This window comes from Trachemys scripta, chromosome 3 (genome assembly GCF_013100865.1).
Source record: "Trachemys scripta elegans isolate TJP31775 chromosome 3, CAS_Tse_1.0, whole genome shotgun sequence".
Classification (NCBI taxonomy): domain Eukaryota; kingdom Metazoa; phylum Chordata; order Testudines; family Emydidae; genus Trachemys; species Trachemys scripta.
The window spans coordinates 74,812,436-74,829,289 of NC_048300.1; the positions used below are offsets into that span (position 1 = coordinate 74,812,436).

At 43.2% G+C, this 16,854-nt stretch overlaps 1 protein-coding gene across 1 annotated transcript in view; it reads left to right on the top strand.

The window, feature by feature from the left end:
• Positions 1-16,854, top strand: part of TARBP1 (TAR (HIV-1) RNA binding protein 1) — a 116,504-nt gene that overhangs the window by 31,537 nt on the left and 68,113 nt on the right. Inside the window, exons 6-8 of the mRNA XM_034766873.1 lie at positions 1,173-1,225; positions 4,152-4,249; positions 10,843-10,978. Of these exons, the coding sequence (XP_034622764.1) occupies positions 1,173-1,225; positions 4,152-4,249; positions 10,843-10,978 (287 nt within the window). The remainder of the gene's footprint in view (positions 1-1,172; positions 1,226-4,151; positions 4,250-10,842; positions 10,979-16,854) is intronic.

Consider the following 16,854-nt stretch of genomic DNA (forward strand, 5'->3'; position numbering starts at 1 on the left):
CTTAAAAAAAAAAGGTTAAAAATAGCTACAATTACAATATATCCCTGAGGACTCCTGTCAGTGTTATGGTTCTAATTTTTTTTCTTCTTTTGTAAAAAATAATTTTCTTCCTTTTTGTTTTATGAAAAACAGACCCAAATGGAAAATAGATTGTAGGGGATTGTAGTAGAGGAACTGACTATACACCAAGTGCTGTGAAATGTACAAAGCGAAAAATGTTTTTTTTTCTTTTTCAGTTATAGTACTCTTAAAGGTTACTTATGAATGGTGTCCTACCAAATTCATGGTCCATTTTGGCCAATTTCACTGTCATAGGATTTTAAAAATAATAAATGTCATGGTTTCAGATATTTAAATCTGAAATGTCACAGTATTGTAACCATGGGGGTCCCAACCCAAAAGGGGTTTTTGTGTGTGTGTGTCGGTTGCAAGGCTATGGTAGGGGTGTCGTGGTATTGCCACCCTTACTTCTGTGCTGCTGCCTTAAGAGCTGGGCAGGCATAGGGCAGCTGCTGGCCAGGCATCCCGCTGTAAAGGCAGCGTCACCGCCAGCAGCAGCGCAGAAGTAAAGGACTGCTACTGGTGGCAGTGCTGCTTGCAGAGCTGGGCTCTCAGCCAGCAACCGCTACTCTCCAGCCGCCCAACTCTGTGAAATCTGGTCTTCCCTACAATAGCCAGATTTCACGGGGGAGATCAGATTTCACAGCCTGTGATGCATTTTTCATGGCCGCGAATTTGGTAGGGCCCTACTTGTGAACAGTAGGGGGGAATAGGTGGGTTTGTTTTTTTTTTAATTTAAGTTGACTGTTTTTACTTAACATTTTTACTAGTGATCAGTGAAGACACATTCTCTTCTTCCTTTCAACTTCCATGTGCAACTAATATTAATGCCTTTCTTGTTCCTCGAATCAGGTTACATCCTCTCCTCAGTAGCCCAACTTCTATACCAAATAGGCAAACCACTGCTCTTTTAGTGGTGTTGTTCTAGCAAAAATGACTGACAGTACAAAGCTCATTGCTTAATCCCCTGCTGCTGTAGGTTAGTAATAAGTCTCTCTCATTAGTAGGAACCCTTCCTCTATCTTGTTTATCACAAGTAAAATAAATCTAGTTAGTGCGTGTATAAAATTTAATGATTGGTTTTAATGTAAATTTAATTTTTCTCTCTCCAGTTTATTATTGGACCATTAATGGATGCACTTTCAGAAAGTTCTCTCTATGGCAGGTAAACCATTGATTATTTAGTTTAGTAATTATTGAGCAATGGACGGTTACATTTGATGGGCGATATCAGTTGATATCACTTTAAACATGTCAGTCAAGCATTTGACATAATTTTGTAGACTTTTGTAAACTTTCAAAGGGCCTTTGACAAAAAGATGCTAAAGAAACTTACTCTGTCATTGGTGAGAGGCAAAAAATTGTCATGGATCAAAAACTGGCTAAGAGACAGGAACAAAGCGTATGAATAAATAGTCAGTTTTCATCCTATGCAGAAGTTTAATAGTGGGATGCCTCGAGGTTCTTTATTAAGTCTGATATTGTTTACTGTATTTATTAATGGTCTGGAAAGCGGGATGAGCAAGCAGTCAGGTAGCAAAATTTACAGAAGACAGAAAGTTATTTAGCTTAATCAAATCTAGAGAAGGCCTGGAGGAAATGCAGATGGAATGGACCCATCTAGATGAATGGGCAACATGTCAAGTGAAATTCAGTGTTCATAAATGCAAAGTGATACACACTCAAGGGGAAAAAAATAATTAACGATACATCTCATAGGGTTCTAAACGAACTGTATCAGCTCAGGGAAAAAAAGGTTGGCGTGACTGTGGACAGCTCAGTGAAGACTTTGGCTTGGTGTGTAGCTGTGGTCTAAAAAGTAAACAGTGTTGGAATGCATAAGGAACAAATGGGGAATAATATGAAAAACCATAATACCGTTATATAAATAACTGGTACATCCTCATTGGGAATAAGGGTGGTCAGAACTACACACTATCTCAGAAAGGATACAGCAGAAGTCTAGGTTTCAGAGAGGGCGATAAAAAGGGCATTGAAAAATTCTAATGTGACGAGAGATTGAAAAGATTGGGGTTGTTTATTTTAGAAAGGAGAAATATAAGCATGGACATGATAAAAGTAGTGAAGATAGGGAGCTTCTGTTCTCTGTGTCTCATAGCACAATGAAGTCAAAAGGTGGCAAATTCAAAACTGATAAAATTTCTATGTAACTAGATTTTGGAATGTTTTGTTACAGGATATCTTGGAGGGTAAGATTCTATTGTGACCTCTTTTGTTCAATGTGTGTATGAGGCTGCTAGAATGGATGGTGAGGAGAAATGGGTAGTGCACTCGGTATGCAGATGATATCCAGCTCTAGGTTTCAATCACATCCTACCCAGCCAGAACAGCGGAATTAATTATCCAATGCCCTAGATGAACCTGGAGATTGGATAAGTATTAGTTGACTGTTCAAACTCAAACCAGAATAGACATAGGATGTCTACACTAGAAACGTTACAGTGGCACAGCTTCCGTTGGCCTACCTGTGTCTACACTGGGACTTAATTACAGCTTAATTACATAGTGCAGGGTATGAAATTTTTCACAGCCCTAAGCAATGTAGTTAAGCCACCCTAACTCCATAGTGCAGACTAGCTCTGAGATAGCATTTGTGGGTTGGGGAGAGCAGCTGGAAGAGTTGGTAGAACTTACATCTGTGCCCCTCATAAAGAGCATGCAGCCACCATTTGTGTTTTTTAAAAAAAAAAAAAAAAAAAAAGTTTAGTTTCAGGGTAGCATTGGATCCTGGGCTGCTCCTGGATGCCCAGGTTAAGGCTGAGGCCAAGAGTATTTTTCTGCACCTGGCAAGAAGAGTGTGACCGTTTCTCTCTTCTGTGGCCCTTGCCACAAAAATCTATGCCTCTGTCACTTCAAGATTAGATTGCTGTAATGTGTCATTCATGGGGCTGTATTGGGAATATTCAGAAGATGAAGGTAGTGCAAAATGGTGTAGCCTGCTTATTAAGTGGAGTTGCATGTTGGGAGCATGTTATCTCCATAATCTCCACTGACTTTCAGTATGTTTCTGGGTAGAATTCAAAGTGTTGTTTTTAACCCATAAAGTCTAAATGGTTTGGAGCCTGATTACCCGAGAGCTTGCCTCTCTTCTTACGATATTCTGCCACAGCTGAGCTCAACAGAGGCATTCTATCTGGATCTCCCTCAATATAAATAAGAGGGAATTGCTGGCAGTGCTTTCTATGTGAAAGATCCTCAGTTTTGGAACTTGCTTCCCCCTCCCCCCTTGGTCTGCCAGAGGTAGGATTTGTTGACCTTCTGAGGACTCTGCAAAACCCATCTTGTTCCCCTCTTTGTCAAGGCTGTTCAGGGTGGGGGTTGAGCTGGACATATTTATGGACAGTCCTTTGTCTGTATTTTTCTTAGCAAGACGAGATGGATGAGGTAATATCTTTTATGGTCTCTCTCACCAACAGAAGTTGGTCCAATAAAAGATATTACTTTACCCACCTTGTCTCTCTAATATCCTGGAATCAACATGGCTACAACAACAGTGTATATTTTTCTTGTAATTTTTAACATGTAGGATAGGCACTCGGAGCACTGGATGAGTGGATATAGGCGTATTTTAAAAAGGTAGAGAAATAGACAGAGATTGGACATTTATATGGATACCAAGAATATCCAGAATTATAAATAGCTAATGCTGATACATTTTGAAAAGGATATAAAACTCATGTTTCAGGTCTTAAGATGATTAAGATGAAACCTTCATTGCGATTACATTGTCCCACATCTGGTACTGCAGGGTTTCTTGCATCTTTCTGGGAATCATCCGATGCTGTCAGAGATAGGAGACTGGACTAGATGGACCACAGTTATGATTCAGCATGGCAATTGCTGTATTTCCGTTTCAATATTTACATTTTCAGTACCCTTTAAAAGTATCAAAAAAACTTAAAAAAAACCCAAACAATTCTTCATATTGAAACACTTTACTTTGATTGGCTGTTTGCACTCTAATGAGTTAGACAATTCGGTAATGTTTTTGATTAATTTGTTTTATAAGGGGCTTTGACGTCCCTTCTTATAAAGTGCATATTGTTAATTTTATGTTTTTAACCAAACAGGTCACCAGGCCAGTTGATAGGAGCTTGTCCTCCTTTAGGGATGAAGTTACAGAAGTTTTTGTCTACTTACCTCACACTTCTTCCAGAAGAAGAAAGAAGTACGTTTTAATTAATTTTTTCTTTCGAAAGATAAGGGAAGTAAGGGTCATGGATCCATTTCCAGTATCTAATGTACATGTTTACCCGTGTGTTCTCTCCCTGCTAGTGTACTGCACGAGTCATAGACTGAATCTCCTTAGTCTGTCTGTCTGTGTTTTTTAAAATGTGTTCATACAAAAATTTCTTCTTCTTTGAGTATGTGTCAGTGTGGATCCCACTGTAGGTACCCGTGTGCCCAGTGCACATGAGACCTCAAATTTTTGAGCAGGTGTATCTGTTGGAACTGTGCATGTGCCGTGTGCTTCCTTGTACTCCCATGTGAGGGCATCAAAGGAAGAACAGTTGCAATGTCTCTTCAGTTCTCTTTTATTATCTGTGCCAGCAAGACAGAGCCGGAAGAGTGTCTAACTTGCTAGTTTGTAGCTCAGACTAACTTCTTCAGAACCATTTCTTAGCTCCTGTTTTCAACTGCCATGATCTGAGCTGACCTACCTGGACCAAATTTTGCTGGTCAGACCCTATATGCCCCTTCTCTGTACACCCCTCCCCCCCCACCAAGTCTAACAGGGTTCATCAACATCAGGGCTGGCTCCAGGCACCAGCCCAGCAAGCAGGTGCTTGGGGCGGCCGACGGAGAGGGGCGGCACGTCTGGCTCTTCGGCGGCGGGTCCCTCGGTCCCTCTCAGAGCAAAGGGCCTGCCGCTGAAGACTGAAGCGGCGGGTAGAGCTGATCGCGATCACCTTTTTTTTTTTTTTTTTTTTTTTCCCCGCTGCTTGGAGCAGCAAAAACCCTGGAGCCGGCTCTGATCAGCGTGTTGTTGCACTTGAAACCTACAGGCTTCAAGCCCTGTCCATCCTGCAATGGACTATTCCCTCTGAAGGATGGATACAGTTGGTATCTCTGTTCTCTGGGCGAATTGCACATTCTAAACAGATGATCAATATGGGTGTGCAAGTCGCACAAGACAAGACTGAAATTCCACCTTTTGGAACAGTTCATAAATGAAACAAGTTCCAAAATCCTACTAATGAACAAACCAGTGTTATCAAGTGACCCATTGAGCAGTCAGCATCGTTTAAGACTGTGGCAAAAAAGACAGTGCCAAGGAAAGATGCCGACCTCAACAAGAATATCAAATCAGGCACCAACAACTCCCATGTTGAAATCGGGCACCGAAAGGATCTGGGGGTAATAGTGGATCATAAATCGAATGTTCATCTACAATGTAATGCTGTTGCATAAAAGGCAAATGTCACTTTCTGATATATTAAAAGGAGTGTCATATGTAAGAGATGGGAGGTAATTGTTCTGCTGTAATGGCACTGGTGAGGACTCAGCTAGATTAAAGATGTGGACAAATTGGAGAGAGTCCAGAGAAGAGCAACAAAAATAAGAGAATAAGAAAACATGACCTATGAGGAAAGGTTGAAAGAATTGGGCATGTTTACTCTTTAGAAGAGAAGTCTGTGGGAGGATGTAATGATCTTCAAATATATAAAAGTTTGTTATAAAGAGGATGGTGATCAATAGTTTTCCATGTCCATTGAGGGTAGGACAAGAAGTAATTGGCTTAGTCTGCAGCAAGGGAGATTTAGGTTAGATAATAGGAATTTTTTTTTAACTATAAGGGTAGTTGTGGAATCCTAATCACTGGACATTTTTAGGAACTGGTTAGAAAAACATTTGTCATGGATGATCTAGGTATACTTAGGGTACATCTACACTAAAAACTTAAGTCAACCTATATTAGATCGACTTACAGCAACTGAAGTAATTACTGTGGTGGTTCACGTCCACACTACCCTCCTTTGATCAGTGGTGTGCGTCTTCACCAGGAGCACTTCCACTGACCTAGGGCAGTGTAGGGAGCTGAGAGCCCAATCTCTCAGCTCCGCTCGCAGCTCCCTGCCAGGAGCCTGGTTGCTTCATGGGCTCTCAGCTCCCTCAGCACACCAGCTCTTCCCGCCCCCTCCTCCCCCCCGACTCTCCGTTCTCTGCTGGGAGCACAGCTGCCTCCTGGGCTCCCGGCTGGCTGCTACCCCCGCTGGGAGATTCCACTCTCTCCAGTCGATGGCAAACAATGTAAAGTCAAACCCAACAATGATTATACATGTGTGTCTGGGGCTCTGAGGCCATATGTTAGTGTGTATGTATGCTGCTTGCCAGACTTCACCTGCAGCCCATGCAGCTACGTTAAGGTCCATGTATACCCTGTCCAGATACCACAGGTACCAAAGGGTCACAGTAGCACCCCCAGTCCTGCTAGATACTATCTGAGGACTGAATCATAGAATATCAGGGTTGGACGGGACCTCAGGAGGTCATCTAGCCCACCCCCTGCTCAAAGCAGGACCAATCCCCAACTAAATCATCCCAGCCAGGGCTTTGTCAAGCCTGACCTTAAAAACCTCTAAGGAAGGAGATTCCACCACCTCCCTAGGTAACCCATTCCAGTGCTTCACCACCCTCCTAGTGAAAAACTTTTTCCCAATATCCAACCTAAACCTCCCACACTGCAACATGAGACCATTACTCCTTATTCTGTAATCTGTTACCACCAAGAACAGTCTAGATCCATCCTCTTTGGAACCCTCTTTAGGTAGTTGAAAGCAGCTATCAAATCCCCCCCCCCCATTCTTCTCTTCTGCAGACTAAATAATCCCAGTTCCCTCAGTCTCTCCTCATAAGTCATGTGCTCCAGCCCCCTAATCATTTTTGTTGCCCTCCGCTGGACTCTTTCCAATTTTTTCACATCCTTCTTGTAGTGTGGGGCCCAAAACTGGGCACAGTATCTCAGATGAGGCCTCACCAATGCCGAATAGAGGGGAATGGACCCAGTGTGTGTATGTAAAAAAGGAGTCATTCCCTGTCCCCTCCCAACTACGACTGTTATCACAGATGCTTCAGGGACAGGTTGGGGTGCCTACCTGAACCAACTACAGCATATCAAGGAACATGCCACCAGAGCATAGCCTGCAGCTATTGCCTGCCTCAGAAATCTTCCAATCCCTTAAAACTGAAAGGCAGTAATGTGGAGTAACCCATTGACTTCCATGAAATATTATGCCTTTGACTTGTCAGCCAGGGCAGACACCAAATTTGGAAGAGCAATAGTACTTCTTTGAGTGACTGCACATGTCCATTCCACTGTAGGTGAGTGCATGCTGGAGATTTTTTTTCCCCTCAGCAGTACCTATTAGGGTGGCTTGAGCATCCAGTGCTGCTGTGTGCAGGTATAAAGGGTAGAGGTGCCCCTGGCCCCTCTCAGTTCCTTGTTATGGTTGTTGCAGTAGTAAGGCTGCAATCGTTCCAAATTCTTCTCTTACTCTTCGTAAAATATACCCAGTTTTGCTTAGCGTAGTTTCATAGAGTTTAGGGAATCTGTAGTTAAGATAATTAGCTAGTTATAAGTTTCAGATTTAGGTCTTAGACTGCTGGGTTCAGCTTTAGGTACTGGGAGCAGTACTGGAACTGTCCCTCAATCTCTGGGATTAAATCATGTTGTTCATTCAGCAAACCAATGCCGGTGAGCGACCTGCACCCCAGCTGCCTTGATCACTTGGGGGAGTCCCATGTTAGTAACAAATGTCACAAAGGTTATAAGCATTGCTCAAAAAAGGAGAGAGCGGCCAAGCTTAAGTGTATTCTTGTGGAGGTGGCAATCATCCTCTCTTGGAGCCGTCAGTTTGGAATGGGCACTGGGCATGTCAATATTGGTCCACAGTGCTCCTCCTGTATTGTCTGAGTCCAGAGCTTGATCACTGTCATTGGTGCCATGGAAGAGGCACAAGACCTCCAGAGATTCAGTACCTCTGTAAGCAAGACACCAGAAGTAATTCTTCGGTTCTACTCCACGCTGATTAGGCCTCAAATGGAGTATTGTGTGCAGTTCTGGGCACCACATTTCAGGAAAGATGTGGACAAATTGGAGAAAGTCCAGAGAAGAGCAACAAACATTATTAAAGGTCTAGAAAACATGACCTATGAGGGAAGATTGAGAAAACTGGGTTTGTTTAAACTGGAGAAGAGAAGACTGAGGGGGGACATAATAGTTTTCAAGTACATAAAAGGTTGTTACAAGGAGGAGGGTGAAAAATTGTTCTCCTTAATCTCTGAGGATAGGGCAAGAAGCAATGGGCTTAAATTGCAGCAAGGGCGGTTTAGGTTGGGCATTAGGAAAAACTCCCTAACTGTCAGGGTGGTTAAGCCATGGAATAAATTGCCTAGGGAGGTCGTGGAATCTCCATCATTGGAGATTTTTAAGATCAGGTTAGACAAACATCTATCAGGGATTGTCTAGATCAGTGGTTCTCAAACTTTTCTTTTTGCGGATCACTTGAAAATTGCTGACAGTCTTGGCAGACCACTTAATGATCTTTCCAAATGTTGTTTGTACCGTTAGCTAGCTATTGTAAAGCGCTTTGGATAAAAGCGTGCTCTCGCTCTCTCTAAACTTAATCATTAACCTTTTTTTGTTCTACAAATAAAAGCACACAACTCATATTTTAATATCAGTAGTCTTACCTTTCTAATGCGATGGATGTGCGCGGTAGCTCCCAAGCTGGGGCTGGGAAGGAGGGGGGGGGGTCTTTCCCCCGCCAAAGCAGCCACAGAGCTGAGGCTGGGAAGGAGGGCCCTCTTTCCCCAGCAGCCACAGCCCTGGAGCTGGGGAAAGTCGCCTCTTTCTCTGGCCGCCACAGCCCTGCACGTCCCAAATTCCCCCCACCCCCTCTTCTGACCCCACTGACCCCTCCCACCTACTGAGTATTCCCCCCCAAGGCCACCACTTCACCTTACATGTGCGTTTTCTCCAGGGTCCAGGCACCTAATTAGGTGGGTGGCCCTTCATTCTCTTGTGTCTGACTGTGCACCTTAGAGGGAACTATCCGCAGACCACCTGAATGGAGCTTGCAGACCACAGTTTGAGAACCTCTGGTCTAGATAATACTTAGTCCTGCCATGAAAGCAGGGAACTGGATTAGATGACCTCTCGAGGTCTGTTCCAGTTCTGTGACTTATAAAAATATTCCGTACCCAGCAATTCCCATTGAGAACAATAGAGAAATAACCTTCCCCTCCCTCTCAGTGATGGAATTTTGGTTCTAAATGTCTGATCTGTGTACACATCATATGGTTATTTCTCAGCTGTGCAGCATATGATTCTGGATTACAGTCTTAGTGGTCAATCATAATGCAGGGATTTGTATAGTTGCTGTAAAGTTATTTTTCAGTGACAGTACTTCAAACATACAATTCTCTCTGTGATAATCCTTTTGCTCTGTGTGGTTTTGGGTTCAGAATTTTCAAGCTGTTTTCCAGCAATGCAGACAGCGTTTCAGCCTTTTGCTTCCTTTAGCAGGAACCAAAAACGTCAGAAGTTTACAAGAAAGAGAAGGGCGAAATAAATCAAAAGCAAACAAAAGAAAATATACTTTAAAAGTGCTTAAGAACCCACTGAATAACTTTCCTCCTCTTGAGCTCTGTTCCAGCCCTGCATTTTTATGATTTTATGATTCATGCTCAGTCTTTCTATTGAAGTAATTGGAAAATACTTTCAGTGACTTCAAGAAAATTTTCACTGATTTCAGTGGGATGGGCCCCAGTCTCGCTCTTGGATCACACAGATCATATTTCAAAATCAGAACCTAGGATTGAGCCATTTCTCTTACTCCAAGTCCTTTCCTACAGTCCATTGGGTCTCGTCTCCACAATAAGCGTTGTATATTAGAGTTTTTAGTTTCTCTTGTTTGCTTGCACATGGTAAATCTTCTTTCCCAATTCAGTTTTGAAACAGTGTTACAAATGTATGGCAGATATTTTCAGGAGAAGGAGGAACCTTGCTGACCTGTTGGGAGGAAAAAGGAGGTAGGGAAAGGAGATAAGAGGGAGGAAAGAAGGGAAATGAGGAAGAAAAAGGGGGGGAGGTAGGAGGAAGGGCCAAAATGTAGTATTTTTAGAAAGCAATTTATCTTTCAGCGGTTAAGCGGTCCATTTTGTTTTCTCTAGTTTTTATTCTTTCATTTAAAAAAAAATTAAATATTGAATTTCCTGTAGCACAGTAACATAGTTAAAAAAGAAGTAATGGACAGTCAATAAGCTTTTCTAGGAAGTTGTATTTCAGTAATTGTAAATGGAAAAGTATCTTACACTTGTGCTTCTGCAGTTCAGTTTTCCTGAAAAGCTACTGTCCTTTCTGGGGAAGAGCTTGTAGCACTGCATAATCAATTAAAATATACAACTGAAAATCATGATAAAATAGATAATTTAAAACCAAATTAAATATTAAAATTGAAACCAAATAGTAGTAGACAATCCTTGCTATTTAAGAGCTTGATTTTTGGCTTTCTTGCTCAAGCAACTGACCCTGAATCTTCATCATGAAAGCACCCACTCTTTCACTCTCTCTGCACCTACATCATTTAAATGTTTTCAAAAGAACAAGAAATGGATTCTGGCTATACAGAACGGAATTTTTCATTGAAAATGCTACTTTATCAGTTAAGATATTTTTTCAAAATACAGTAGTTTCAATATTGTATTTCAGCTGACCTACAAAATATATATATTTTTTCTGGTTGCTCTTATTTAAAGGTAGTTTCCTGTTAAAGTTTATTCAGAAGATGACAAGTAGGCACTGGTGTGCTGTTCCCATTTTGTTTCTGTCTATGGCACTGGCCTGCATCCCATCATGTAAAGCATTGGGTACAGAAGGACTTCATGCTCTAAGGTAACACACTTCAGCGGTTTTATGTCCCTTACTTATGCACAGGTTCTGGGAGACTAATAAAACAATTCTGGGGAATGCACAGCAGAGTCTGACTCTTTTTGGGAAAATTTAAATCATCAAATGTAGTAGAAAGACTGAAAGCTTAAACTTGTAAAGAAACTTTTTTCTCTATCCTTCCCCACTCTCTTCAACTATGGTTCAATAGAAAAGCTTTCACTTTTCACAAAGCGATCACTCTATATCTGACATATCAGTCCTTATCCGCAAAGGAAACCTGTACAACACTTTCAAAAGATGAGCCTGGGAGCTTAAATTCATAGCTGTGCTAGACACCAAAAATCATGGACTGAATAGAAACACTGGATTTATACCTTATTACAACAATCTGAACCCACTGACAACCTCTCCCAGCTGCTGCTCCCTCCACTCTTCCTTTCCTCCCTGTATCTGGAGAGGTGTTTAATGGGGCACTTCACCTTGAATGGTCCCTTGAAATATGTGTTAACTGCTTATACCACATAGTCAGTTCAGATCTTGTATTTAGCAGTGACACTTTGAGTTAGGCCATGTCTACACTTACAAGCTTACAGTGGCACAGCTGTACCAACACATAAGGTTGCTCAAGTAGCTGCATTACACTGATGGGAGAGCGCTCTCCCGTCGACATAATAAAACCAGCTCAACCAATGGCGGTAGCTATGTTGACGGGAGAGTGTGTTGACTGGTGTTTATGCTGGCAAAACTATGTCGCTTGAGGTAGGTGTTCCCCCCCCCCCCCCCCCCCACACACACCCTGAGCAACAAAAGTTTTGCGGACAGTGCTAGTGTTGACATGCCTTAATTTCCCAGACCTGAAGAAGAGCTCTGTGAAAGCTCTAAAGCTTCTCTCTTACAACAGAAGTTGGTCCAATAAAAGATATTACCTCATCCACCTGGTCTCTCTAATATGCTGGGAGCAACATGGGTATGACTACACGGCACACTTACTAATACAAATTTTCGTGTTCTTCAGAGGCTTTGACTCAGTAAAGAGACATCTTCGTTAAGTGAGCACTTTTGCATATTCCTAGTATCTAAGAATATAAGTACAGTAGTAAATTAAGCAGCATTAAACAGGTGTAGTCAATAGCATTCTGATTAAAGAACACAATTAAAGTGAATGTGAGGGACAAATTGTGAACCTTGTGGCAAATTTTTCTCCCATGTTGGTCTTGGTTGGTTCCCTAATGGATATGCCAAGCTCTAGTGGCAGAAAGTCTGCTTTGAGAGGTATTGGCAGCAAGCACAACCCTTTTGTAAGCCCTGACACAGTACCGTTTTTGCAGCTAATTACCACAACCCACATAGCACATGACGCCGGCTGGGAAGGAGTTATGGTCAGGGCACAAAAATGATGTGCTAATTCAGTGTATTTCCTGGCTTCCTTTGCCACTAAGGATCTTGTGGAGAACCCTCTGGAATGTAAAGCTACTCTCCTCTGGTGAACTTCCAAGTGAAAGCAGTATTTCAAATGGTGCTTACCCTCTTTTAGGGGTGAATTCCCCAATTTGGGTAAAGCTATGTCCGCTCGCTTAGAGGCGATACAGTTTGCACTCCAATTCTTACCCATCCAGTGGGGGTGAATTAACTCATAGACTGCAATTTTTAGTTTTTAGGGAAAACTTTATTTAATTGGAGAGCTCTTCAGTGGGTGATAGTGCCTATAACCTATGTGCTTAACATTAGAAGGTTCTTTTGCAGTACTCATGGCAATATTACATAATCATTAATTACGGAGGCATTGGTCATGAATTTATAGTTAAGGTGAAATCAGTTTTCATTTCAACAGGCACTTTAAACTTTTATTAACATGGCCAAAACCTAGATTGTAAATTTTGAGTACAATTTGAATTTTTCATGTTGGTTTGAAAATTGGGTTGATTCAGAGAGAATAATAATTCCAAAATAATCCCCCTTTTGAAGTTTTTCAATGGATTGTTTCATCTTTCTTGGATTCTCTTTTGCAGGACATCTAAGACATTGGGCTCTTTGCTTTGCTCCATGTGCTGCTCCGTATGTGCTGATTAATACAATATCAATTACAAATACATAGTGCTTGTGGTTGTCATGACTTTTCACTTTTTCCTCCATAAATGGAAAAAGAAATGCACCAGGATGAACCCACCATATTTAGCACTGATGATGTAATACTTCCATTCTGATGAAATCATCTGTGGGTAGGTGAGAGAGACAGAGGAAGGTCAATCAGCCTATCCACCCACCAAATACCCTTTTAACCAAGGAGAAATTTTGTGAGCTGGGCAAGAGACAACCATGGGCCTCATGCAGGTCCCCACTCTTACTGTTGACCAAAGGCATGAATGTGGATCCTAGAATGTAGACGATTAAGAGCTGCCACTGCATTAGGCAAACAAGTTAATAGCAGGAATAGGATTCTAATGTGGTAGACGCAGATTTTAGCTATTTGGCTGCATTGCCTTTCAGATAGGATAATCAAATCACATTCAGTCTCTAACCACTCAGCTTCATGCTTCACCCAGAGTCAGCAATAGAACCCTGGATTCTTCAAATAGTGTCCCTAAGGGTGCTTCACTTCAGGTGTGCGTGTGCCACACAAACCCTTGATCTAACTCCTCTTTCCCCTCAGAGAGAGGTTTTTTGGTTTGTTTGGTTTTTTTTGTAGCAGGGAATGCCTGGCTCTCCAGGTTTCAGATGATGTCTCTCCTGTACTTGTGAGTGATGGGCTTAAAGTGTTTCCATTGCTTGGGGGAGTTAAACTTCTGCCTGACCCTCAAGTCCAGGGCAAGGAAAAACAGGGAGATTAAAAGCAGACTGCTAATGGAGGATCACTTCCTTTGGCCAGCTTCTGAGTTAGGTCAGGAGCCACCCTCCAACTCCTCCGTGCCCTCCCCCTCCCCCCCCCGATGGGGAAGGCATCCAAAAAGAGTGGGCTTAAGGAGCCAGCTCCAAAAAGTCCAGATGAGATCCACAATCTCTGAAGCTTCAACCTCTTGACTTGGTACCATTGAGTTGAAGGACTCCTCCTCCAGTACTAGTGGGACCGTAAAGTCCCAGAGCATGAAGGAGAGACATGGCTCCAGTAGGGTCTGGGTACCTTCTATCAGTAAGGAGGGGAAGCATAGACACTTGGGACTGGCACCACCAAGTTCAGCATAGCTGTCAGAACCCATGCATGTGGAATCCTCAGCTAGACACCATTGACATCTACTTCAGTACATCAATCATCAGCTTCAGTGACTGTGGCCTTGAATACTGCGTCAGTACCACAGGAGTTCAGATATACTAAGGACTTCTCAATAACAGATGAACCGGAGTCCCTGCTCCTGGTGGGTACTGAGAATCTCTCGGTACTAAGATCCCGATCTCTAGACTACTGTTGGCTGGACTACAGGACTCTACTGTGTTCTACATGTGCTCCTCCATTGGATGAGATGGAGGAGGATGAAAGTGACTTCCAGTCAGTCTCCTCTATTTCTGTTCATGGTTCTCTAACATGTTCCTTCAGAAACACGTTCTTTGAAAGTCATAGGGAAGATTGGACTCATTGAGGGTGGTGGAACCAACCCTGCATGTCATCCCCACTTCTGTACTACAGGCCCTGCCAATGACCATACTGGGTTGCCCATCAACAACAATTTTCCAGATTGCTGGTTTCCAGTTCACTCGGCCCCTGTCCCTGGCAACTGGGCCAAGGTGGGGGGCAGCCTGCTGCCGCCATCACCTCCCCAGCCAGGCTCTCTCTCAGGCAGCTGCTGCTCTGCACAGAGCAGTGACCTAGAGCAGCCGGTGTGAGAAGTGGCTGGTCCTGCCCCTTCTGCTACCTGCCTGGGCCCAGTTGTCAGGGACAGGGGCTGAGCATGCCAGGGGGCAGTGCAGTGGAGGACAGAGTCCCCTCCTCGCACCCCGGCAAGCCAAGCAGAAATCTGGAGGTGGGGCACTTAACCCCGCATGCTCCCCTACGTATCACCTATGAGGAACTGTCTTCAGTAGCTGGGACACATGGCAGCTTGCACCTTTGTGAATGATCACACAAAGCTGTGTATCCACCGCCTCCAGGGTTGGCTCAGAATGACCTGTTCTCCAGTCAGACATACCTTGGGCAGACAGGTGACAGTTCCTTTACGATGTGAGGAACTCCTTAGACTATGGGAGGATCAACTCAATGTCTGTGCAGGCATTCCTTTCTGTAGTGCAGCCCCATCAGTGACTTTATCACTATTGGGATGGGGAGGCCATCTCCATACCCTCACGACTCAGGGCAAATGGAGAACTCAAGAAACCAGTCTCCACGTCAATCTGTTGGAGAATAGGACTGTCAGGAATTCTTGCTTTCATTTCCTACCCTTCATCATGGGCAAATCAATCAAGGTCATGCATTCTATATCAACAAGCAAGATCCCCCTCCTTGTGTGCTGAAGCCATGAAATTATGGAATTGGTGCATGGTTCATTAAATCCAAATATCAGTGGTCTACCTCTCAGGCATTCAGACCATCATAGCCAATTTCCTCAGCATACGCTTCTCACAGGATTACGAATGGGATCTAGAACCCAAGTTCACAGCATATTCCAAAAATGGGGACTGCCAGAAGTGGATGTCTTCACCACCTCCAGGAACAGGACATGTCCTCTTTTCTGCTCAGGAGGGGGTCTGGGCCACCAGTCCTTGGGAGATGCCCTTCTTCTATCTTGGAAGAAAGTTCTCTTCTATGCGTTTCTCCAATGCTGCTGATACTAAGAGTGATGAACAAGATCAGACAGGGCACAACCAGAATTATCCTTACAGTGCAACCTGGCTAAGAGACGGTTGGCACCCTTACCTTCTACATGTATGTGTCAGTTCTCGTTCAGGCTCCCAACCATTCCTCGTTACCTGTCACAGGATGCGGGTTTTGTGCTTCATCCCAACCAGTGGTTCTCCACCTCCGATAGTTCACGTGGTTAGAATCCTCTTGCTCTATGGAAGTACAAGTGTTAGTAGAAAGAGATCAACCTGCACTACTTACCTGAAGAAATAGAAGAGATTCTTCTATTAGTGTTGTTGTCACTCCCTCCTGCCTGATTTGGTGCTACTTTCAGTCATCCTAGATTGTCTTTTGGATCTATGGAAATTTGGGTTATCAGTTCTATTAAGGTCCATTTGACTGCAATATCAGCCGTTCATTCTCTGGTAGATGGTTTCTTCATATTTGCTCATCTGGTTTCGTCTTCGTTTATTAAGGGTCTGAGAAGTGACAACCCGCAGATTAAAGACCCTACCCTGACCTGGGACCTCAACCTGCTACTCAGTTACCTTAGGAAACCACCATTCAAACCAATGGCAACCTGTTCTCTGTTGCATTTATCTATGAAGACAGCATTTTTAGTAGCCATTACGTTGGCCCATAGGGTCTGGCAGATTGGAGCCTTGATGGCAGATCCTTACCCCCCCCTTTCCCCCGACATTCTTTAAGGACAAGGTCTCTTTACATCCACACCCTAAATTCTCACCTAAGGTTATATCGGAATTTCACCTTAATCCATTCAGCTACCAATGTTATTCCCAAAGCCACATAGTTCTCTACAGGAATCAGGTTTACATACCCTAGATGTTAGAAGGGCATTGATCTTCTACTTAGATAGGGCCAAGCAATTTAGGAAGTCACCTAGGCTCTTCATTTCCTTCACGGATAGATCTGCATGGTTCTTGAGCTTTACTCAGAGACTGTCAGGATGATATCTAGATGTATTATCACTTGTTATGATGCTGCAGGTGTTCATCCGCTCCAAAGGATGATAGCACATTTAGCCAGATTGTAGGCACTATCTACAGCATTAACAAAGAATGTACCTGTATCTAAAGTATGCAGGGCCGCT